Below are 26,344 nucleotides of genomic sequence, written 5' to 3'. Positions count from 1 at the left end.
ATCTAAATCGTATCCTAAATAGATTGAAAATTGTGTGAGAATTTAAAGTGGATCAGTATATCAAAAATCTACGTGAATTGTTTAATTCTGAGTATGAAATTGAAGCTTAATGGTACTAGTAACTTGTCTGATAAGCTGATATGATTCCCTGACACGCTCACCAAAAAATATGTTTGTAAATAGTTTAATTTCTTTACATTCTACAATTTAAGTTTCTGTATTTCATTTCCTAGTTTAGAAACTTTATTAAAAATCCAAAAAGATTTTATTTCTGCTTTATTTTCCGACAAACCAAAGTGGAGAGTTGATTATTGGATTCTTGAAAGATTGAAGCAGATGCAGGAAAAGTTCTGGACTGGAGAATGAGGAGAGCTTATCTTGATGTAGATTGGGTTGTTGAAAAAGTCAAAACAAGTTCATTAATTTGATGCTTGTTATTTTTCAGATGAAGTTTGAAAAGTTTAAACAAGAGTCAGATCAACTAAGATCATTAAATTGAACTTGGTAGATTAATTGAGTAATCAGGGTCATTAACTTGGACATGAATACTTGAGTGGATTTCTATAACTGATAGTTTATTGAGTTTTTGTTATTGTAAAAGAGAGATTGTAATGTTATTGTTTGAGTAACAGGTTTTGGACTTCATCATCCCCATGACAACAAAGTGTTAAAGTTTGAACCAGATCAAGATCCCAGATCCCAGCATACTGAGAGGGGGAGTCTATGAAAGGGGGAGTCTGGATCAACAGTCAAAGGGGAGACTGAAGATGGAGTCAGGTTGAGATTCTGAACCTGTGAAGAGAGAGTTTACAATGAGAAGACAAAGTTTGGAAAAAGACCAAGACTGAAGACTCGACGCCAAAGACTTCGTCAACATCCAAGGGGGAGTCTGTTGGTGCACTGAATGTCTGTCAACTACGTCTTTATCGAGTCTTAGGTCTAGATAGGTTGTCCGGAGTTGGAAATCACAAAATGTGGTTTTAACATGTAATTCCGCTCCAAATGACACTTGTGTCATTTGAAGCGAAATCAAGATCCAAGGTGATTCCGCTCCTGAAGTTTCATAGGTAATTCCGCTCCAAAACAAACCTGGTGATTCCGCTCGTAATCTCATGGGGTTCCGCTCGAACCATTTTGAGCGGAATCAGCACTACTATATATAGTTGTTGTGAGATTTCATTCTGTAACTTTTGGAGCGGAATTAGAGTCGAGGTGCTGCCAAAATTTTATCAGAAATCGTTGTATTTGACTCAGAAAGTGTTTATAAAGAGGAAATTAAGAGGATATAGCTGTGTGACATTGTTTACTTTGATTCCGCCTCTGTATTCAATGATGAACTGCCTTTTACTGACTGTTTAGGGTCTCAACACGGTCCAACAAGAATAGTTTTTTAATATTGAGTGGTTTGAAACCATATGAATGAATCATATATTAATTTTAATAACCGGGTTGATGACAAATCTTATAAACCTGATTTTGAACACATGTCATTCAATGAGGGCATTAATAATTTATAGATAAATTTTAAATAGTTTTGTCAAGAATAGAAAAAATCATTATTTAATATTCAATATATTACATCCAATATTTAGAATTAAACCCCACTTCATTCTACATACTAGGTATGTTATTTTACTCTTTATCATATTATCTATGTCACATAGAATACATCATGGTTTTTAGATAAGTTTACCATGTCAAATAAATAATAATTTATTTACCTTTAATCAAATGAGAATTTTTTTAAATTAATTAAAAAATTCTAGATATATGTGTTTTAAAACAAGGTAAACTCTTAATATACATATTTTTCCTACTGTAACTAAGATATAGAGGTGTGTGAAAGGTATCTTTACATTCGGAATGTCATAACCTTTTTTTTTTAAATTTAGATTTACTTAGTTGTCGTATAGTGTCTCATGTCTTTATTTTTTCACTTATATATATGTTTCATTGGTTCAATTGTACATGTAAATTATTATACTATATATAGTATTTTCTCAACTATAGTTAATTGGTTTTATTGATTCAATTTTCGTCTATTTATTTACGTTACTTTTATCTGTCTAGAAGTCCTTTTTCAGACCTTTCAAATTGTATGAGACATATTACATTATCAATAGTTTTTATTGGTTTCCTTACTAATTGTGATAAAAGTAATTATTCCGTACAATTCATATTGGTTTATAACTTTGAATACGAGCATGCCTTATATTAATGTTGGTGATAGCGAAAGTAAGGAAACTATATTTAGATGGTAGAAAATATACTATTATGCCAAAATTAATCCTTCTGAATAATCTATTATCAGATAAAATCAGACACGTTACCTTTGAACAAGAAAATGTCACAACAAATATTAGTAGTGGTACAAAATTTTAAGTTCCTATGACAAATCCTAAAACAAATAACATATCATATTATAATGAATGACTATACAAACTCCAATATTTATTTCCTATTTGGTCTGCATATTACTCTATATTATATATACTTAATCATATTATGAACATATTTTTTATTTAATATTATAATTATGATTCACCCCGTGTAAATATAAAAAAAATCACGAATTTCATTCACTTTGAATTTTATCATATATAGATTATTAAAATTATGTTTCTTAATAGTTAGTTATGTTAATCTCATTGGATAAAAGTATAGAGCTAATTTAGTAATGAGTAAATTGCCATTTTAGTCCCTGAGTTTTGTCTAAATTTGCCATTTTAGTCCAAATAGTTTTTTTTTCCATCACTGGGTCCCTGACTTTTTCCTTTTGTTGCCATTTTGATCACAGACCATAACTCCATCCAAAAACCTCATTTTTAACCAGGGGCATTTTGGGGATTTTCATTTTAAATCTTTTCAATTGCCATTTATCCAATTCTAAAAAATCAAAAAAATTCTAAAAAATCCATAAAATTCTAAAAATTCTAAAAGAATCCAAAAAAATAAAAAAAATAAAAAAAATTCATAAAAATAAAAAAAATTCTAAAAATCATAAAAATTCTAAAAAAATCAAAAAATAAAAAAAATTCTAAAAAAATCAAAAAATTCTAAAAAAAATCATAAAAATTCTAAAAAAATCAAAAAAAGCTTCTAAAAAATAAAAAAAATCTAAAAAATAAAAAAATCAAAAAAATTCTAAAAAACAATAAAAAAATCTAAAAACTCAAACAAACATATTTTAAAGTTTCAAATTCAAAAAATGACGATATATTCCTCGTCCAGACGAATATATTTTCAAGTTTTATCTATTTTGTTGAGTGAATGAGTGGTCATGATGAGATAGAACCATTTATCCATTAAATAAACAAATCTCATTTTAAGTTGACATCTTTCACAAACATTCTTACATTTCCACATTAATTATCACCCTTTTGGCCTTTTTATATATGTTTTCATAGCAAAACTATTTATCACAATAATATTTTCATCTTTAGTTTAGTATCAATTGATATAATTTACTAAATATAAATATCATGAAATATAAATTTTATAAACTAAAACATAACATGTATGTTCATTAGTTGGTGGTTCTATCTCATTATGACCATTCATTCACTCAACAAAATAGATAAAACTTGAGAATATATCCGTCTGGACGAGGAATATATCGGCATTTTTTGAATTTGAAACTTTAAAATATGTTTGTTTGAGTTTTTAGATTTTTTTTAGAATTTTTTTATTTTTTTAGTTTTTTTTTATTTTTTAGAATTTTTTTGATTTTTTAGATTTTTTTTTATTTTTTAGATTTTTTTTTATTTTTTTAGAATTTTTATGATTTTTTAGAATTTTTTGATTTTTTAGAATTTTTTTTTGATTTTTTAGAATTTTTTGATTTTTCAGAATTTTTTTTATTTTTTTGATTTTTTTAGAATTTTTAGAATTTTTTTTATTTTTATGATTTTTTTTTTTATTTTTTAGAATTTTTTGGATTTTTTAGAATTTTTTTGATTTTTTAGAATTGGATCAAAACGACAATTGAAAAGATTTAAAATGAAAATCACCAAAATGCCCCTAGTTAAAAATGAGGTTTTTGGATGGAGTTAGGGTCTGTAATCAAAATGGTAACAAAAGGGAAAAGTCAGGGACTCAGTGGCGAAAAAAAACTATTTGTATTAAAATGACAAATTTGAACAAAACTCAGGAACTAAAATGGCAATTTACTCTTTAGTAATTTTACACTTGTTTTTTTTTTTTCTTTTCTTTTTTAGAGGCCAATGTAAGACTTCCATCAATCTATTCTAATTTTTTTGTTATAACGCTTTTTTTATTCGATCATATAATATTTTAAGGCGTGTGCATAGATATATAAGTATAATACCGTTTGTTGTTCATATAATACCGTTAATCTTGTTAAAATCAAACGAGACCTTTCGTCACCAAGAGGGTGAAACTTGTATTCATTTGCTGCATCAAATGTTGCCGAGGCTACCCAGTAACCTCCCGGCCCAACTCAGTTTCAAACTCATCAAAACATACTGCGAGTCCGGTGATTTAACACGTGCCCACCAACTGTTCGATAAAATGCCCGACCCAGATTTGCGCTCGTGGACAGTGCTAATATCCGCTTACACAAGACGGGGTTGCGCGAACGAAGCTATAAACCTCTACACCCGATTGAGGGACCGAGAAATCCAACCAGATAAATTTGTACTCTTGTCATTTGTCAAGGCTTGTGCCACATATGGAGATCTTATCGAGGCGCAAAGAGCGCATAAAGATGCGACCGCGTTTGGGTTTCATCAGGATCTTGTGTTGGGCAATGCCATGATAGATATGTTTGGAAAGTGTAAGTTTCTTGAAGGTGCAAAACGAGTGTTTAACGAGCTGCGGTTTAGAGATGTGATCTCTTGGACTTCGGTTTGTTCTTGTTATGTTAGTTGTGGGAAGCCCGGATTGGGAATCCAAGCGTTTAGAGAGATGGTTTTAGATGGAGTGAGACCGAATTCGGTTTCAGTTTCTTCGATTCTCCCGGCTTGCTCTGAGTTAAAGTGTTTGAATTTGGGTAGAGAGATACACGGGTTTGTCGTAAGAAATGGAGTTACGGAGAATATGTTTATTAGTAGCGCGCTTGTTGATATGTACGCCACTTGCTTACGCATCAAACAAGCCGAACTAGTGTTTAACAGAATGGTTAACAGAGATATCGTGTCGCATAATGTGATGATATCAGCATATTTCGAGAACGGAGAACCTGCGAAAGCACTTGCTACGTTCGAAAGGATGAAAGTTGAACGCTCAAAGTTAAATTACGCATCCTGGAATGCGGTTATTTGCGGGTGCTTGCAAGCGGGGAGAACACAACAAGCGTTAGAATTACTTTCCGAAATGCAACACGCGGGGTTCAACCCGAATCAGATTACGTTAACAGCTGTGTTGACCGCGTGTACGAACTTAGAAAGCTTGCGAGGCGGTAAGGAGATTCACGGTTTTATCTTTCGGCATGGTTTCTTAAATGACACGACAGCGTTAACCGCGCTTATCTTCATGTACGCTAAATGTGGAAAACTTGAAATTTCTCGAAAGGTGTTTGAGATGATATCGAGAAAAGATACCGTTGCTTGGAACACGATGATTTATGCAAATTCAATGCACGGGAATGGAATCGAAGCGTTGGCGCTCTTTAACGAAATGCTAAACGCAGGTGTCAAACCGAATCCAGTTACTTTCACGGGGGTTCTTTCCGGTTGTAGCCACTCACGGTTAGTAGACGAAGGTCTGTTTATTTTCAACTCAATGAGGCGGGTTCATATGATTGAACCAGATTCCGAGCATCACTCATGTGTAGTAGACATTCTGAGCCGCGCGGGTCGTTTAGAAGAGGCGTATCAGTTCATACAAAATATGGTAATCGAACCAACCCCTTCCGCTTGGGGTGCCTTGCTTGGCGCGTGCAGAGTGTATAAGAACGTTGATTTGGCACGAATCGCAGCTAACCGTTTGTTTGAGATCGAGCCACACAATGCTGGAAATTACGTTTTATTATCTAACATTTTTGTTAACGCTAAACTATGGGGAGAAGCGTCAGAAACTCGAAAGTCAATGAGGGATAAAGGAATCACAAAAGAGCCCGGTTGTAGTTGGGTACGAGTCAAGAACAAGGTACACACTTTTGTGGCCGGTGATAAGAGCAACGAACACAGTGACGATATATACACGTTCTTGAGTAATACGAGTGAAAAAATAAGGCAAGCCGGGTACTTGCCGGACACAGACTTTGTCCTTCAAGATCTTGATTGCGAGGAGAAAGAAGACACGTTGTGCAATCACAGTGAGAAGCTTGCAGTGGCTTTTGGATTGCTAAATTTGAGCGGCGAATCGTCGATCACTGTGTTTAAAAATTTGAGGATTTGCGGGGATTGCCATAACGCCATCAAGTTTATGGCAAAAATTTCCGGTGTGACTATTGTCGTTAGAGATTCATTAAGGTTTCATCATTTTAGAAATGGACATTGTTCATGTAAAGATTTTTGGTGATAGTTGTATGCTACAACATTTGAGATTACATTGATTGGAAGAATTTTATATAATATTCAAGCAATAAAAATATAAAATACCACTTTTTATGATTGAGCACAAAATCATGTCCAAGGAAACGAAATACAATTCGGGTTAAAAACGCTCTTTGATCGATCACTCCAACTGAGCATACCACACACCTTGAATTTTCACATCTTTCGGAGCTTTGGCGCCCAAATCGGTATCAGAAGGCTGAATGCTCTCAAACACGCCGATCAACTCACCGGTTTCAGGCTTGCTCGACGTAACACTCAAGGTGATCTTCCCTGTTGAAGATGCAGCATTCTTTACATTCTCCTTAGCAAGCTCCTCTTCATCTCCTCGCCCGCCAGCTGGAAGCGCAACCGCATTGTCATAACCGGTGGACCCACCTCGGCCCTTTGGGTCAAGGAAAGAAGAGCCTCTGTAAGACGGCACTAGAAACTCCCCACTAAAGTTCTCGGGTGGACCGGTTGCCACAAGTTCTTTGACTGTAAACAAGAACGGCACACGCTCACCACCAGGAAGCTGAACGGTCACTGCAGCGTAATCGATACCGTCTTTTTCTTCGAATTTGAGGGTGCCGTCGGATGACACTTCCAACGGGCCCTCGATTTCGTCAAGGGTGTATGTCAAACGGGTCATTAGCTTGGTCTTTTGGAACTCGGGTGCAGAGTTCTTGCTTATACCCTCGGCTTTGACCGTGAAAGATGTCGGCTCAAAGCAGAATTTCTTGGCGTTGTACTTGCCGGCTTTGACCGCGAAGCCGTTGACTCCACCTTCAATGGTTGGGCACTGGTTTGCTGTACCTGTTCCTTTGACTTCCATGTATGTCTTGCTTTGGATTTCATCAAAAGTTAGTCTTTTTGGACTTCCTTCAGCACTTGCTCCCTGTTATTATATAAAACAATGAAAACCCCATAAAGACACAATGGATCGCAAAATATAACACAATGGCAAGGAAAAAAGACTCAGTGAATCGCAAAAAAGATGATGAAAGAAAAAAAAAGCACAATGTTAAATAAAAAGACAGAATGATCGTAAACGAAAATTCTAAAATCTACACGCTAAAAATCCAAAAGCGAAATCTAAAATCTAAGATCGTAGAGTTCGACGAAATGGTTTCAATGCCGCTAGAATTAGTTCAATCGGATTCCATTTGATACCCTTCCTATGACTTTCTAGTTTTAGGAGACTATGGGGCTGTTTGTTTACCTCTTAATGGTTCAGACCTCTTACTAGTTCAGCACTTAATGGTTCAGACTGTTTGTTTCGTGAGCAGATGTCTGAATGGTTCAGACATTTGCTCTGAATGATTAAGCATTATACTGAGTCTGAATGGTTAAGACCTCTAATCTGAATTGGTCAGACATTTGCATCTGAACGGTTAAGCATTATACTGGCTCTTAATACCTCTTACTGGTTCAGCACTTAGTGGTTCAGACCTTTCTGTCGTTCAGCACTTAACCATTATGTATTTGAACATTTTCATGATATAACAATCCCTAACAATATATTCACTTTGATATTTAGATCAAGATTTTCAATAATAAATAAAGAACCCGGGAATTATACCGAAACAACGAGTGCAGAAGTCGCAAGAGCAAAACCGGCGATCTTGGCTGCATCGGTGCATTTCTGAGCAAAGTCCTTAAGATCAGACTGAATGGAGCAAGTGACCCTGGCTCCAGCCGGCTCGACACCGAAGGCCTTGCAGAGGCTCTGAGAAGACTTGAGGTGCAACCGGTTCGAGTGACCAACCTTGGTAGGCTGCATGAATGTAGCAGCTGCTTGTAATGAGGCTGCCATTATGGTAAAGCTTGCAAACCACAAGTCCCCTCTCTTGTTTTTTGTTTTAAAAGAGTGTGTTGTTGTAAACTATGATTATAGTAAGTAGTTGCAGACAGTTGGATTGGAAAGATTTGTGTGGTGTGTGGGAAGAATGGTATCTGGTGGACAAGGGTGTTGCAAGATAAGCAGATAGGCAGATAGGATAAGATGGTGTTCCATTGGTTGATTTTAGTTACTTTTAGTGGTTTTTGTATTGCCACGTGGCATTTGTGGTTTGTAGGAGAAAGAAGTTCATTTTCTTTTAACACAGAGTGATCAATGTCTAACCATGAGAATAAAAATGGTTGCTTATTTCATGTTCTTAAGTTTATTGCAAACCAAGTCATTGAAATTACTTTTTATTTATAATCAAGTAAGACAAGACATTGCCACTAACCATGTATAAATGTATACGATGCGTGTGGATATGACACGTTACTCACTGTTGGTATAGTTTAATAAGGTATTTCATTAATTTGGTAAAGGTTATTTTTTATCCTTTTTTAACGACTAAATATTACGCTTATCGGGTATTAACTCATGATCTCCTATCTAAACACCTAGAGGGTTTTATTACGGTCATTTTTATCATTTATTTATTTTATCTTATTTTGCAAAGGGTAGATTAGTTTTTATGTATAATATTTAAATCTTTTTTAGCAAGATATACTATTTAATTGTTATTGTTAGTTAAATTAAATATTAACTGCCTCTTTATAAAAATAAATAACATATATTTAAATAGAAAAGTTAACTTCTTTTCAAACCCACCCTTGATTACTAACCACTAAAAAAATATGTTCAAAAGTTCATCACAATCCTATAATATTTTTTTAAACAGTTTTTCTTTATAACTTACAAATATTTAAAGCCACACCACTTTTATAAGGCAATCACCATACTACTAAACCATCAAATCATGGGATCACAATCTTATAATAGAAGTAAATTAGATTAACATTCGTGTTTTCAAATTCAATCCCAAACATTTATTGTTGGGGAATTTTATTGTTAGGGATAATCTACTGAACAACAGCTCGACCTCAGCCAGAGGCTTTGCCCCTTGGACCTGCTCCTGAGGGCGCTGACCCCGGACCCTGCCAAGGGGGCATTGCCCCCATGGAACCCTCATTCGGAGCTCCGCCCAAATGCTTGAAATTATAACAACTCGAACAAGCATGCACTCGCGCACCTCCTAACTTATTCGATGTATATCATAATTCCTTTTGATCAGCAACTTAATCCCAATTATACTAGAATATCTAACACTTTTTCACTCAAAAACAATTACAAAGAAGACGATTGGAGAAGTGCTTCAATCTTACAAGAATAGAAAAGTGACCTAACCCAATAGCTATTCTCTTCCATTTTAACGACCTGATTAACTAACTGCAAATATTAACCAAAGAATGATTAAACAAGACCCATCACTATGACATTATTATAACTTGTACCCCTGAATTTTATATCCTTGGTTGCACATTTCGTAAGGATGCCTTACAAAGCCTTACCTATTTTTATAAGGGGTCATCATCATATGGTCATCTTATTCATATAATTTGACAAAATAACTTTTAACTTTTAAAAATTTCTGAGAGTTAACGTCCATTTTGCTCCGTGTGATTTAGTCATTTTAATGGTTTTTCTCTAATAGTTTAAAATAGCCATTTTCTTCACTGATTTTTCTAACTTATCGTCATTTTGCTCCTCGCTTCTAAGAGCATTCACATCCAAGGAATTAAATTATGTGTGTGTTGTTTTTAAAATATAAAAAGTATAAAAAGTGGTTGTGAGTGGAGGAGAGAGAAAATGTTACTGTTCATCTGTATATTTGGGGAGACACTGTTCACCCCCTATAATTTTTTTAATATATTTTGAAAGTGGTTGTGAGTGGAGGAGAGAGAAAAGGTAATGATAAAGGTATAAAAATATTATTTAATTAAAAAATGAGAGAAAAAATGTAGTGTTTTTTAGAGTAATTTAGGATGAGAATATGATGGATTGGATGTGAATGCTCTAACTCTATCCAAAAAATCCATTAACTAGAAATGTATTTTGGTAATTTTATAGATAAAAGCAAGGGTATGTAAGTCTTTTCTACCTAACTAAACTTATAACTTGTTTATTTACATGTATATAAGTAATTCTTTTCTGATCCCCCCCCCCATCTTTCTAACCACTCTTTCTACCGGCCACCACCATCCACCACCACCTGCAACTACCACCTGTCGACCACGACTACCTCGATTTTTAACTAAACGTTTTAATTGAGTTAGAGTCAGGGGGTAAACTACCGAAATACCCCTACTTTTAATTGAACGTTTTAACTGAGTTAGAGCCAGGGAGCAAACTGGCGACAAACTCGAAAGATCAGGGAGGAAAATAGTTATTTTTAAACTATGGAGCAAAACCGTTAAAATGACCATACCACAGGGAGCAAAACGAAAGTTAACTCAATTTCTAATTAAGCAATGACTCACAAGTGTCCTTTGTTGGAATTTCGTGTAACTTTTAGAAAATAATTTTTATCAATTTGTCAAACAAACTGAACGCAACGGAAAACATGTACACGAGGTTCGGTTCTAAACCGTTTCCACCAGTGATCTTATTACAATCAAAATAGGTTATAATAAAATAAAGAATCGTGACATCCAAGAAAGACACATTGGTTCAACGAATGATCTCGCTAGATGATCGTTGACCACGAAATCATATTCGTTCGTTTGAAACGATTTCAAACGAAACCATAATCTAAAGAAAATAAAGTTCAAAACTTTACTAACCTTTTTGCGTAATTAAAGAAATACGGACCACAAGAACTGAGATCAATAGAAAGAATTTCTCCTCCTCACTCTTTTCTTTTCTTTTGCGATGGCAATCAAAAAAAGGAATCTTGAAGTGTCGTAGATCCTTTTAAGGCTTAGGGTATTTTTCTACTTTTGAAAGCCTCAAAACTTCTTTTTATTCAAAAACCATATATCGTCAAAAGTACCTCTCATCTGGAGATCTAAATTTGTTTTTCTTTATATATGGTTATTAAAGATATTCATATCTTTTATTTTAAACCATTAGGAATCTAATTACAACTCCTTCATAACTATCTCATAATTAAATAATATATCTCATTATTATTAATTATCTAATAACTAACAATATGGATATACATATTTAATTATCTGATATTAATTATAATTAACAAATTAATTATAATATTAATCTGTCTCTCCGTAATTATTCTAAATAATTATCCGTTTCTTTTATTACGCTTATTATTTCGTGATCCGGTCCGTTAAATGTTCGTTGCCCAAAGTGTAACTCTTTGGGTCGTACCTTGACGACAACATTTAATTATAATCGACAATTGAACATTATATCCAAGAATCTCCCACTTGGTCGATTGGCCGATTAAGTTTCAATGTAGACAATAGTGGGTGCCTAGCTGCATCATATTGCCCCCGACAAGGTATGACAAATTTATGTCAACTAATTCTTTGCACTAATCAAACCTTTGGTTATGCAAATACTATAGCCCGGGTTATCGACTCATTTATCCCTCTGTATTGAACACTTGTTGAACATGAGACATGGATCCTATTCATTCTCATATATTATTCAACCATTTCTAATTTCGTACCCGATTTGAAGTGGTTTATCCAACTACTACTAGTTCGAGCGTGGCCACGCGTGTAACACCAGTTCAAATCAATGAAAGGCGACAGAGTGTTTTTCTTCTAAGTATAGAAGTACAGATCCCTTTGGCTACAAACAACTCCCACTAAACTTCAGATCATTCCCAAAACTATCCTTATTACTGCCAGTTACGTACAACGTTAGATAGAATCAAAGAGCAACCATTCATTTAAGTTAGTTCTAGTATGCACCGCAGGTCTAAGGATACAATGATCGTACCTATTCAAAACGTCTTATGACTAAGATCCATGAAGATCATTTTGAAGCGAGTTACGCCCAATATGATTCAACTAATCATATCAGTGAATATGGTTCTCAACACTTTGAGTATCCACTATATGGATCAACCATCTAATTCACAATAGTCTTTTACCAGATTGGTTCTCACGAATCTGATAGACTACAGATATTTTAAAATACAATATTCATAGATACTTAACGTACTAATATTTGAACACAGATATAATAGTTTAAAAGACATTGAACCATTAAATTCAAATAAACATAAAATACTTTTTACAGTTCAAAATGCACCAAATTACTAAATTACAAAATCAGACCCACTATCTAGCATATCTAAGACCTATACAATCAGCATGCTTCTCGTGTCTCACTTGAGGTATAGGCTTAGTAAACGGGTCCGCTAGATTCTGATCAGTATCAATTTTCTCTACTACGATGTCTCCTCTTTCCAAAACTTCCCGTATGTAATGGAATTTTCTGAGAATATGCTTCGTGCTGTGATGCGACCTTGGTTCCATTGCCTGAGCAATTGCACCTGTATTGTCGCAAAATATCTCGATAGGCTTCTGTATGCTTGGTATAACTTCGAGATCAGCAATGAACTTTTTCATCCAAACAGCCTCCTTAGCAGCTTCTGAAGCCGCTATATATTCTGATTCAGTGGTCGACTGGGCCACCACGCTTTGCTTAGAACTCTTCCAAGTTATAGCACCACCATTTAAAGTAAAAACATAGCCTGTCTGAGATCGTGAATCATCGCGATCCGTTTGGAAGCTTGCGTCAGTGTAACACTTTACTTTCATCTCTTCTTCCAAACCGCCAAATATCAGAAACATATCCTTAGTTCTTTTTAAGTACTTTAGGATATTTTTCACAGCAATCCAGTGACTTTTACCAGGATTCTTTTGATATCTGCTAGTCAAGCTCAGAGCAAACGATACGTCCGGTCTAGTACATAACATGGCATACATGATGGAACCGATAGCAGAGGCATATGGAACCTTTTTCATATCCTCTTTATCTTTGTCCAATTTGGGACATTGATGACTATTCAGTACGGTTCCACTTGCCATTGGCAAGAGACACTTCTTGGAATCTTGCATTGAAAAACGTCGAATGACCTTATCAATATATGTACTTTGACTAAGTCCAAGTAGCCGCTTAGATCTATCTCTATAAATCCTTATTCCTAGAATATAAGCAGCTTCTCCAAGATCCTTCATTGAGAAACATTTACCAAGCCAGGATTTAACGTCCTGCAGCATTGGGATATCGTTTCCAATGAGAAGTATGTCATCTACATACAGGATTAGAAAAGTAATAGAACTCCCACTTGCCTTCTTGTAAACACACGGCTCATCTTCGTTTTTAATGAAACCAAACTGTTTGATTTTCAGATCAAAATGAAGATTCCAGCTTCGAGATGCTTGTTTCAATCCATAAATGGATTTATTCAACTTGCAAACTTTCCTTGGATTCTTAGGATCTACAAAACCTTCAGGCTGCTCCATATAGACATCTTCTGTAAGGTGTCCATTTAGAAACGCGGTTTTGACATCCATTTGCCATGTCTCGTAGTCATAATACGCGGCTATGGCAAGTAGAATCCTAATAGACTTAAGCATGGCTACTGGCGAGAGGGTTTCCTCATAATCAACTCCTTGAGTCTGAGTAAAACCTTTAGCAACCAACCGAGCCTTATAGGTTTGCACATTTCCATCCATGTCTGTTTTCAACTTGAAAACCCATTTACTTCCTACAGTCCAACATTCGGGAGGAAGTTCAACCAAATCCCAGACTTGGTTGTCATACATGGATTGCATCTCGACGCCCATGGCTTCGAGCCATTTTTCAGATTCGTTACCTGAAATCGCAGCTTTGTAGGTTGAGGGCTCTTCTTGATCAATTATCAAGACGTACCTATCAGGTGAATACCTATCAGGTCCATGACGATCCCTCATACTTCTGCGGACGCCTAGTGTTACATCAGATTCCTGAATCCTATCAGGTTCAGGTCCAACAACATTTTGTTGAGAGGCAGATTCGACTATTGGTTGATTAATTTGTGGTTCTCGAATTTCCTCAAGATCCACAAGATTATCTCCAATTCCTCGCGCCATAAGCTCATCCTCTAGGAATGTTCCTCGACGCTTAGTGAAAACTCTATTTTCAGCAGGATTATAGAAATAATAACCAACCGGATATGCATATCCAATGAAAACAACTTTTTCACCGCAAGGATCAAGTTTGTCTGAAGACTCACTGGTAACATAAGCGTTACATCCCCATATGCGAAGGTAAGAGACTTTAGATGGTTTACCATGCCACATCTCATATGGTGTCTTTTCTACCTTTTTAGTAAGAGCAATATTCACAAGACGTGTAGCAGTTTCAAGAGCATAACTCCAAAAAGAGTGTGGTAAGTTTGTACGACACATCATTGATCGAACCATATCTAATAAGGTTCGATTTCTCCTCTCAGACACACCATTGAGTTGTGGTGTTCCGGGTGGAGTTAGTTGGGATATAATCCCACACTTCTTGAGATGTTCATCAAACTCTTGATTAATGTATTCACCACCTCGATCGGATCGAAGTGCCTTAATCGTTTTCCCTAGTTGATTATGTACTTCATTTTGGAATTCTTTGAACTTTTCAAAGGTTTCATGTTTAAACTTCATAAGATAAACATATCCATATCTACTATAATCATCAGTAAATATAACGAAGTATCTCTCCCCATTCCTTGACATAGTCCTAAATGGACCACATACATCAGTATGTATGAGTCCTAACAGGTCTTTGGCCCTTTCACTAGTTCCGGTAAAAGGGGCCTTAGTCATCTTGCCACTTAGACAACATTCGCATAAATCATAAGTCTCCTGACCCATGGATTCTAGAATCCCTGCGGTTCGGAGCTTCCTCATGCGATTGATGTTAATATGGCCAAGACGACAATGCCAACGATATGTTTGATTAAAGCTAGTTTTAACACGTTTAGAGGAAAGAGAGCATACCATATTATTTGATCTATTGTTAGAAGTATCTATTTCATAGACACCATTGTGAGGCTTAGCCTCAAAATAGAACAAACCATTTAAAAATGCAGAAATGCTACCATTAACAATATCAAAAGCATAATTAAAACCTTGTTCTCTTAAAGCAGAAACAGAAATAATATTCTTAGTCAAACTAGGAACATAAAAAACATTGTCTAAAGTAATAAACAACCCAGAAGGTAATTCAAGAATAAATTCTCCAACTGCCTTCACAGCAACATTCTGCCCGTTCCCAACGTGCAGCTCTAAGTCACCCTGCTTCAGCTTCCTAATCCTTTTTAGTCCCTGCAAATCATTACAAATGTGAAAACCACATCCAGTGTCAAACACCCAAGATTTGCTCGAAAAGGAAAATAGATCAATAACATGTATACCTGAGGATTCTCCTATTTGCAGCTTCTTAAGCTTCAACTCAGCCAGGTACTTGGGATAATTCCTCTTCCAATGCCCGATCTCATCAGAGTGAAAACACTTGGCATATTTATGAGGCTTTGCCTTCGGAGTGGCAACCCTTTTGCCTTTACCCTTGTCTTGCTTACTCGCCTTGCCTTTTCCCTTGGATCCTGATCGCCAGCACTGGATTGCCCTTAGTTGGGATGTTTGTCTCAGCAGTTTTTAGCATCTGATGCAACTCTGGGATCGTTCTTTCCCACCCATTCATGTTATAGTTCAAAACGAACTGATGATATGAATTGGGTAGCGAGTTAAGGATCACATCCGTAGCTAACTCATTACTAAGGGGTGCGTTCAGACGCTCCAGTTGATCAACGAAAGACTTCATTTTCAGTACATGAGAACTGACCGAAGTACCTTCCTGCATGCGACATGTAATGAGAGATCTCATCACCTCAAAACGCTCATGACGAGCTTGCTGCTGAAACATGTTTTCCAGCTGCTCACTCATCTCATATGCTCCCAAGTTTTCCAGATTCTTCTGAAGTTCTGGAATCATCATAGCAAGCTTAAGACATGTCACATCTTGGGAATCATCAACATGTTTTTCCCATGTCCTACGGGCTGCACCCGTATTAGCAGCAGGTGCTTCGGGAATTGGTCCTTCAAGGACATAAGCCTTTTTCTCCGCCCTGAGAACAATTTTCAGGTTGCGGTACCAATCCATGAAGTTAGAATTATCAAGTTTAGCATTTTCAAGGATGGACTTAAGCGAGAATTTGGTGTTATCAGAATTGTTTGTAGACATCTGTAGAATTTAGAAGAAAATTTTATTAGTAATTTTCATGCATTAACCTAATTCAATTTTGACCCAAGATTTACAAAATTTTAGGAATTAAGATGAGATCCCATCTCCCCATAACTCAGTGAATGGACTTAGCACTCTTCACTGGCATAGATTGAAGGGTAGGTGACGATCACCAATTGTGTCAGCTACACAATTCTCGGTTTGGGGTCGCATGACGAGTGTTGTCAAGCATTGGTACGTTAACCCCAACTACACCCACTTTCACAACCGTAGAAGACGAATGCAGGGTAAACACTAACATTCGCTCTCGTGTCGCAAAGGTGATATTTGTCCTCAAATCAGAACTGTAGCCCGGCCCATGTAAGCATGGAAATCGCGGAACTACCCCTAACCAAAACCGTAGGCCTGGATGCAGGGTAAACACTAGCACCAGGGGTTCGGATAGATCAGTTCGGGTGTTCTTAATTTAGGGTGGCGTAGAATATCGATTTTAATTTGGGTTATATTTTAAAATTACCAGTTCGGGTCGTTTTAAAATACTTGCACGGCCTATGGCATGAACATAGGCTATACAATTCCTTTGTAAAAATCAATTTTACGTTTTAATTTGTGACGACTTGAAACACCTTTCAATCACTCGACCGATTAATTTTAAATACCCTATTTAATCTAAGTTGGTCGTGTCGCAAATTTATTTTAATTAATAACTTTTATTAATTATGGTTTTCAAATTAACTTTTAATTTTTTGAAAAACCAATTTTGATTTTTTGTATTTTAAAATAAACTGTTTATTTTAATTACCTATCCAATACTTAATAAACCTTTTATTAAAATTGTCGTTTTAATGATCGTGTATTAATTATTAATTTTATGTACGTAACAAACATCTCATGGCAAAACGCATAATAAAATAAATAAATATGCAATTCCGGGTTCAGAATATGTTCGATTCATTCGAGCCCAAGAATATGAACCGAGCCCATTAAGTGTAGCACAAACCCTTTTGTGCTCCCACTTAATCTTGGATCCAATCCAATAAAAAAAACTTTAATAAAAAGAAAATCTAAATTTGTTTCAAATATTCTAAACGAAAATTCTTAACAATAAAGTTTGTTACAATTTTTGTCTAATGCTTAAAGTTTGATTATATTCAAATCATTATTTTAATATTTCATATTTTCTTTAATTTTAACGTGCGTAGCTTCAAAAACTAATTTAGTACGCGTGTTATAAAAATAAGTCTTTACCTAGATTTGCATCGTACGATCATTAAGCTAAATTAAATAGGTTAAGGTCAAGTATTTTGTCAAAGAGAACTTTGACAAGTGTTCATGTTTGGCCTTAATAAAACTTGCCTATAACTATTATACGTGACAGGATCCTATGCCAAATCTACTCGATTTTAAGCATGCAATCCTATAACTATTTTAAAGATCTACAAACACATGTATAAAATAACCTACTTTGATTTGTAAGGTGGCTCTGATACCACTGTTGGAATTTCGTGTAACTTTTAGAAAATAATTTTTATCAATTTGTCAAACAAACTGAACGCAGCGGAAAACATGTACACGAGGTTCGGTTCTAAACCGTTTCCACCAGTGATTTTATTACAATCAAAATAGGTTATAATAAAATAAAGAATCGTGACATCCAAGAAAGACACCTTGGTTCAACGAATGATCTCGCTAGATGATCGTTGACCACGAAATCATATTCGTTCGTTTGAAACGATTTCAAACGAAACCATAATCTAAAAAAAATAAAGTTCAAAACTTTACTAACCTTTTTGCGTAATTAAAGAAATACGGACCACAAGAACTGAGATCAATAGAAAGAATTTCTCCTCCTCACTCTTTTCTTTTCTTTTGCGATGGCAATCAAAAAAAGGAATCTTGAAGTGTCGTAGATCCTTTTAAGGCTTAGGGTATTTTTCTACTTTTGAAAGCCTCAAAACTTCTTTTTATTCAAAAACCATATATCGTCAAAAGTACCTCTCATCTGGAGATCTAAATTTGTTTTTCTTTATATATGGTTATTAAAGATATTCATATCTTTTATTTTAAACCATTAGGAGTTTTAATCTAATTACAACTCCTTCATAACTATCTCATAATTAAATAATATATCTCATTATTATTAATTATCTAATAACTAACAATATGGATATACATATTTAATTATCTGATATTAATTATAATTAACAAATTAATTATAATATTAATCTGTCTCTCCGTAATTATTCTAAATAATTATCCGTTTCTTTTATTACGCTTATTATTTCGTGATCCGGTCCGTTAAATGTTCGTTGCCCAAAGTGTAACTCTTTGGGTCGTACCTTGACGGCAACATTTAATTATAATCGACAATTGAACATTATATCCAACATCCTTGTCGTAACATATTTCAATCCTTGCGCAACAAATCCATTCTCCTGTGCCAGATTCTTCACTATCTTTCTGAAATTGACGCAGAAGATCTAGACTGTTGCACCAGAGACCCCCACCAAGTCAAATCACGATCTTCAAGAGAAGGGTGTGCCACGTAAAAGTTTCTACCTAGCTGACTAAAACAATTTGAAACAACTTCTTAATCAAGTGTAATAATGTTTTTGTAAAAACACAAAAGGCCTACTCAAGGGTATGCATAATTTTTCAAGCCATTTTAGTGATCCTCCCCTTTTTGTAACATTGTAACTTGAATCATGTTTTGATGTCATGACACCCTGACTAATGCTAAACAGAAAATATTATATTTACAAGAATTTGGACTTCAATGATCATATCGTATCAATTTCGAAACTATTGAGAAAAACATGAATTCTTTTGCATTACATCAACTCACTCTCGCATGCGTGAAAAGATTTGCCCCGATGAGCTTTTCGCCCGCGACGAGCCACTCGGTTGTTGCGGCCTCTCACCTTCCGCGGTTTCCGTACTCACACTCCATATCTTCACCGACTTATCCAAACTCCCGCTATACACCGTCCACCGACACCGACACACCGACCCCATACCCCGCTCATCCTCCACCGCTAAACACTTCACCGGCCCCGTATGCCCACTCAACACACACAAACACTTATGCTCGCCCCCTTTCTCTCTCCTCCACACACAAATATTCGTATCTACTGAACCACTAAAAACCAGATCCCCTGCAGCCGCCAAACACAAAACCGCCATTTTATGTCCTTTCAAACTCCCGGCCCGCGATAACAACTTTTCACGCTCCCAAAAGTACAAAAATCCGTCCGACGAACCGCAGTAAACCACCGTACCCGCCTTGTTAATAATCAAAGACGTCACCGCGCATTCTTGCTTCAACATGTTATCTATAAAAAAATGTTTCGTTCTCTTCCCTTCATACTCTCTCCTCCACGCCTTCACGGTCCCATCCGCGGACCCGGAGAAGACCAAACCGTCCAAACCGGCCACAACCGAGTTAATCGCGTCTTCATGAGCCGCGATGGACTCCAAACATTTAAAATCCGACACGCTCCATACCTTAACGGTCGTGTCCCATGAACCCGAATAAAGAAGTGACTGATCCTCACTAAAACTTAAGCTCGAAATCGCGTCGAAATGCTTGATCCATATGTTCTTATGACTTCCTCTAACTTCCTTATAGTTTTTCGGCTTCATCGATTTTTCTACAACGGATGTAAAAGCGGGTAACGTCCCCACCCGTTTGTGGACACTCGGGTTCTTCATGGACACCTTCCAAACCCTAATTTTCCCGTCTTGATGGCCGGTGAATATTTTTTCACCGGCTATCACAATGGCTTTAACAAGCCCGCTGTTCGATTTAAACCAAGAAAACTCCTTATGGTTCTTCCACACACGGATGTTCTTGCTGTCGGATCCGGTATACAACATATCGCCCTTAGCTGCTAGAGAATATATGTTCCCCTCTTCGCGGACAAGGGAGGCTACTAAACCGGTGTAACTTGTGTTTGCATCCGAGGAATCGGTTGCTGAGCGTTCCACGTAGGAGGCCCATGGAGACCTGGTTAATGGAGACATTTGAGTCGAGGTGGAGGCGCCTAATGGTCCGAATAACATTCGGGATGTGAATAAATCTCTTTGAGGGGCGTCGTCCTCGGTTGGGGAATCTATGTCGTCGTCTAATTGAGGAACGTTGATGTCGGACATGTCTCTTAGGCGAAAGGATAACTCGTCCACCATTTCTTTCGGGTTATGGTCGTTGGTGTTGTTTGTAAACTTGCCGGCCAGCTTCGGGCGTGGGACGTTGGCATCGGTGTCTCCGGCCTTTGAGTTTTTCATCGTGGGTTTGGTTGTCTGATTTTTGTTAAGAAGAAATGGCGGGTATTATTCGATCATAACTGTATATAGAATATGGAGATTTCAAATTCAGAAAGGTTAATTGATCGAGGATTTTAAGGAAGATGATCGGAAAATGGTAGAGGTATTGAAGAAGACGATGGACGTAAACCTGTGTTGGAATAAAAGGAATGGCGATGAAGATGCATGTAGAATAGGTGGTGCATGATTTTTTATTTATAATACGTATTTTTATATAGCTTTTATCATATTCTAGATGTAAGGGGTAGGAGCAATAGTGATGGTTTTTAGTGTAAATGTCTATCACTTACCATACATTATCAAAATTATTAAAAAAAACTGAATTGCATCATCAACTTCTTCACGCGTGAAAATCTCAACGCGTTATATGTTCCACGCGTTGTGAAGATGACCGGTGGCGGTGTGCGTGATGGTTCCACGCGTGGTGGAGATGCCATCACGTGACGCTCTGTCCAGGGGCGGATATATATAGAACCAAGGGGTAGCCTCCGCTACCGCTTGGTCGGAAAATTTTTGACGTTTTTAGTGTAAATTTTAAAAAAATTTGATGTTTTTTCTATTTCGTTACCGCCTATTTATAAAACGTTCCCGCTTGGTCGGAATCCTAGATCCGCCACTGGCCCTGTCCCCCTAATATGTGATATATTGATTAAGTTTATGTCTCCTATATATAGTTCATTGAATTTCAATTTTCACACTTGATCAATGAAACATACATCTCTCTCCGTATACAGCCTTCTCGTATTTAATTCTTAAATTAGTTTGGTGGAAAGGGTGCTCAAATATATAGGAAGTTCATCTAGCCAAATCAACTCATATGTCATGTCAACTTTCCTTTTCACTTATCATTTTACACTCAAACATTAGGGTTAACGGGGAGGTCCTGTTATATCATCACGGGAAATTTTATAACGCGTGGAACTATGATCTCCCCACTCCGCCTCCTTGCTATAACGCGTTATAGCATCACGCAATTCCATTTTCGTGATATTTTCAACGTGTTATTCTTTTTGTTTTGTGAGTGTAATTGTTGGTTGGGGGGAAATTGTTGGGTGTGGTGGTGAGTGATGACCACCCCGACTAAAAAAGGTTGTGAGTGATGGAAAAATGGTCGATGACATGGCGGAATTTGATTGGTGCTTGTGAGTGATAGAATTCAATCGCTAGTGAACCACCCCCCTCCCATTATGAGGTAATAATAGAATGGATGAAATAATGGAATGGACGACGAAATGAATTGAATCATTCAATTCTATTTCATTGTGATATTTGGTTACTCATATGTGAATAGAGTGAATTAACAATTTGATAAACAAAAAAGACGAAGTAACGAAACACAAATGTATTAAAAACGACAAAAGTATAATGGGCTCAATAATAATAATAATATATTAATGGTAAAAAAATTAATAATACAAATTTTGATATATTAATATTAACATTAATATAAATACAAATATAAATATAATATAATAATAATAATAATAGTAATATATTTCTTTTCATTCCATAAGGGAATGAAAAAAAAACACCCCTACCAATGAATGGAAATTGTTATATTTGGAAAGAGTTACATTGCTTTGGAATGCTCTTTTCCATTAACACATGAAAATCAAACATGTATTTTTCATTCCATCAGAATGGTTAATTCCATTTCGCCTTCTATTTTTTCATACCAAACGCTATACTCCCCATGTGGGGAGTACATTTCTTTTTTTTTTTTTGTATTTCTATAATTTATGCGTTAATAAATAAAATATATTTTAAACAAAATAAAATTACATATAATTAAAAAAGACATTACATTAATTTAAAATAAATAAAATTACATTAAAATAAAAATAAGACAACACGTTAAAATAAAATAAAACTGACACTAAAAAAGACATTTTAAAACTAAAACTAATTTAACTAATCGTCGTCGGAATCCGTCAAAAGGTAGGGTAAATCTTGTTCTCCAAGATGCTCCACGAGATCATATTATAGTCTCCAATGCGTATCTTCATCAATGAGCTCGTTAAAAACACTATCATCAAAAACGTGTTCGAATGGAGGATCCCGAATGTGTACCAATGCAATCGCATTTCTGTCGTCTTTTATAATCATGTGATGTATATACGACATACCTAATCTTTTTTACACTCATAGCATACATTGGTCTATTAAGTATACCTCACTTTGACTTTAAAACACCAAAAGCATGTTCAACGTCTTTTCTTGCCCCCTTGTGTTGCCTCTTGAACTTCTTTTTATTTAGAATGTGAGGATATGGAAATGATTCACAAACATGAACCAAGTAGGTTTGATTCCATCGGTAAGATAGTATCCACACTTGTACAAGTGGTTCATGTAAAATGGGCATTTTGGTGGAGTTCCATTTCATTGAGTAAGAAATAACGGATATTGTTGGAGTACATTGATGTTGTTTTGTGAATCTGGTGGATCACAAAAAAAACATGCCAAATCCACAAATCTTGAGAGGCCACCGCTTCGAGCATAACTGTCGGGTATCTGTGATCCCCTCTCATATATTGGCCTTGCAACTCTATTGGACACATTCTCCAAGCTCGATGATATGGCGAAAATTAATTGGATGTTGTGAATGATGCGTGAGTGGTGAGTGATGGAGGACGCCCCTATCCTCTAATTACATGATGTACAAGTCATTAACGCAAACTTTAAATTTGGAATTCAACTTTAAAGTTTGTTGTAGCAATAAGTTCTAGATTCTTGGTATAAACTTTATAGTTGTTATAAGGTGAGTGGATTTTGGGTTACCCGAATAAAACCGATACCTAGACCGCATAAACCCAATACCTAGACCAAATAGACCGACACCCAAACTAAGTTGCTAATTAGTTCCCATATTGGACACCAATCGGTCTCAGTTTGGTCCTCCTGGAGACCGAGGCCAAACGAGGAGGAAGAGACCGACCTGACTATACAGGATTTAACCAATTTATAAAATAATTAGAGGCCCAATCATTCAATAACCTACCATCGATTTTATATTTAAAAGTACGGCAACAGGGATATCAATTTAACGTGTGGAAGAAATTATACTTGAACAATTTGGTTAACCTACCCCATATCACGTAATCAAGTATCACAATCAAAAGGAATTGAATAAAGTATAATACGGTCAAAGGTTACAATCAAGATATATTAAATTTTTCTTAAAAATTCGGTATATCAACCAATTCATTTTGATCAAAGCGATTGAAGAATTTATTAATTTGGTTTTTTTTTTATTTATTGAATAAACTTAGATGGATAAAATGAACGTCGATAATTTATCAAGCTCGTTAAAAACAACCAGTCAACCAGATGTTTAAAAACAAACCGTACGAAATAAAAGTAATAGGACAAATTATGATATTCGTGAAGACTTTGAAAAGTTGATAGATAAAAGCAACTTATTTGTCAAGAAGAATAACAATGTTGAAGGTGATGTTGAAGGCGAGAGTGGTAGAATTAAAAAATGGAAATTATGTATGTCAAAAACTATCAATGTTATAACTTATAACATTAAAATTATAATCTTTTCTCTCTCATTTTTAATTAAATAATATTTTTTAATACATTTATTATTATATTTTTTCTCTTACACTAACAACCATTTTTAAAATATATTAAAACATTATAAAATGTGAACAATATCCCTTTAAATTTACAGATGAACCATAATAATTTCTCTCATCTGCTTACTATCATCTACAATCAATTTTCATAAAATAAAAACTCCCCTCACATAATTTAGGAAGGTGAATGTGAATGCTCTAAGATAAATACTGGATGAACCTATTCACCCCTCTTGATTCTAATCAGATTGTTTTTAAGATTATACAAATATTAATATATTTGGGTTTTTCCATCAAATTTGGTTTTTTTTTACCATCCTTATTTTTAAATAGGGATGACAATGAGACAAGCATAAATAATTTTGGTTTCATACCTGGTTATAAAACTAGGTCTCATATTCGAGTCGATACTCATCAAGTATTTTTCTAGTATTACCTGTCTGGTATCGGACATACCCGAGAGTATCATGTATGCTAGTTGTGACTTTCAAGTACATTTGCTATCTTAACATTCTAGTTCTTTTTTTTTTTGAACGGCCTACTAAATCACCGGATAAGCATCCTAGAATGTCCTCATTCGAGCAAATGCGTCTCCTTTCCCATAACAGTTAGAGTTGGATGCATACCCGAGCCACCAAGTCACCAGTTCTGGGGAAAACCCACCCGCCCGATGGCCAACTGCGGTAAAACCTGGTTCGGCTCGGTTTCGAACTGGCAATCTCTAGAGAGGCTTAGTTCTAAACTTCATTGCCGCCACCACTATCCTTCAAAGTGATGCTAGTGTAAATTGAACTTAAGACCTCAAGGAGGGAAAGCAAATGATTAGCCACTATACCAATTTGTCAGGACCTTAACATTCTAGTATTTGTTAGGATCATATACAAAAAAATCGAAAAAAAAAACAATTATAATTCAACACATGACATAAATTAATAACTCCCATTAAGGGTAATATAGTAACTCCCAATATTTAATATTTATGGATAATTCTTTAACATAGAATTTATAAAATATAAAATTGTTAGTTACAATATCCTTATTTTCATGTTATTTTCATGTGATTTAGATTTTTTTTATATATGTGATGCTTTAAGTAAATAGATCATAGTTGTGCTAATTAGAAAATTGATGTATAAATTGTGTTGATTACCTACATACATACTAAATGTGTTCTTTTTCTAAATGAGTTAAATGTTTGGTTGTTTCCGTGGTTTGCAAATATTGCAAAGTTGATTTCAGGGCTCTACTAATTACAGTTGGTCTTAGTGGTTGTAATTTTTGCACTCGTATGGTCCGTATCACTAACATATATTAAGTTCTCAGTTAAGTGTGTGTGAAATGACTACATTACCCCTGAACAATTTAAAAAAGGAAGAAAATATATATAAAATGTACCCATGACCGATCCCTCATTTTCTTCTTCCTCCCTTTATCTTTCTCTCTCTCTATAAAAACACAACATATAGATACACTCATACACAAATTGCATAGTCATGAATCATAGTTTTCAAGAATTCACATTGACATTTAACACTTTGTTTTGTAAAAAGTCCCTCTTCAAACATACAATAGTCGATAATTTCCAAACAAGAACCCAAAATAACTTAATTTCACATAAAGACCTATTTTCCCGCAACCACCTCCACCTCCACCTTCAACCAACCACCATCGTCAACCCACATCCACTACCTCCATCGTCAACCCACCATCACCACCTCCACTTTCAATCCACCACTACCACCTCCCCCGTGATCTTCAACCCACCACCACCACCAACACTATCTCCACCGTCAACCAGGGCGGACCTACCCACGATGGTGGGTGGGCGGCCGCGCCCCTTGAAAAAAGGTTTATAGTGCTAATTCTCGTCGAAAATCCCAACCGCACCCCTTTGATTTTTTCAACCGCACCCC

General features: G+C 35.6%; 3 protein-coding genes across 3 annotated transcripts; 1 reads left to right on the top strand and 2 right to left on the bottom strand.

Moving 5' to 3' along the window:
- The first annotated feature begins 4,411 nt into the window (after positions 1-4,411).
- LOC110868757 (pentatricopeptide repeat-containing protein At1g20230) lies at positions 4,412-7,126 on the top strand. Its single transcript, XM_022118010.2, has one exon. The coding sequence runs from the start codon at positions 4,423-4,425 to the stop codon at positions 6,481-6,483; it is 2,061 nt and encodes a 686-aa protein (XP_021973702.1). The 5' UTR covers positions 4,412-4,422; the 3' UTR covers positions 6,484-7,126.
- On the bottom strand, positions 6,509-8,468 carry LOC110868758 (oxygen-evolving enhancer protein 1, chloroplastic-like). The gene is made up of 2 exons (XM_022118011.2): positions 8,080-8,468; positions 6,509-7,395 (listed from the first exon to the last, which is right to left on the bottom strand). Exons 1-2 carry the CDS (start codon positions 8,311-8,313, stop codon positions 6,640-6,642), a joined length of 990 nt encoding a protein of 329 aa, XP_021973703.1. The 5' UTR covers positions 8,314-8,468; the 3' UTR covers positions 6,509-6,639.
- Positions 8,469-19,224: 10,756 nt separating this feature from the next.
- On the bottom strand, positions 19,225-20,738 carry LOC118480464 (protein JINGUBANG-like). Its single transcript, XM_035975331.1, has one exon. It carries the CDS (start codon positions 20,710-20,712, stop codon positions 19,369-19,371), a length of 1,344 nt encoding a protein of 447 aa, XP_035831224.1. The 5' UTR covers positions 20,713-20,738; the 3' UTR covers positions 19,225-19,368.
- Between the last annotated feature and the right edge of the window lie 5,606 nt (positions 20,739-26,344).

Source organism: Helianthus annuus, chromosome 7 (genome assembly GCF_002127325.2).
Source record: "Helianthus annuus cultivar XRQ/B chromosome 7, HanXRQr2.0-SUNRISE, whole genome shotgun sequence".
In the NCBI taxonomy this organism is placed as follows: domain Eukaryota; kingdom Viridiplantae; phylum Streptophyta; class Magnoliopsida; order Asterales; family Asteraceae; genus Helianthus; species Helianthus annuus.
The sequence above is the reverse complement of the archived record's forward strand: the minus strand, read 5'-3'. Positions and strand labels throughout refer to the sequence as shown.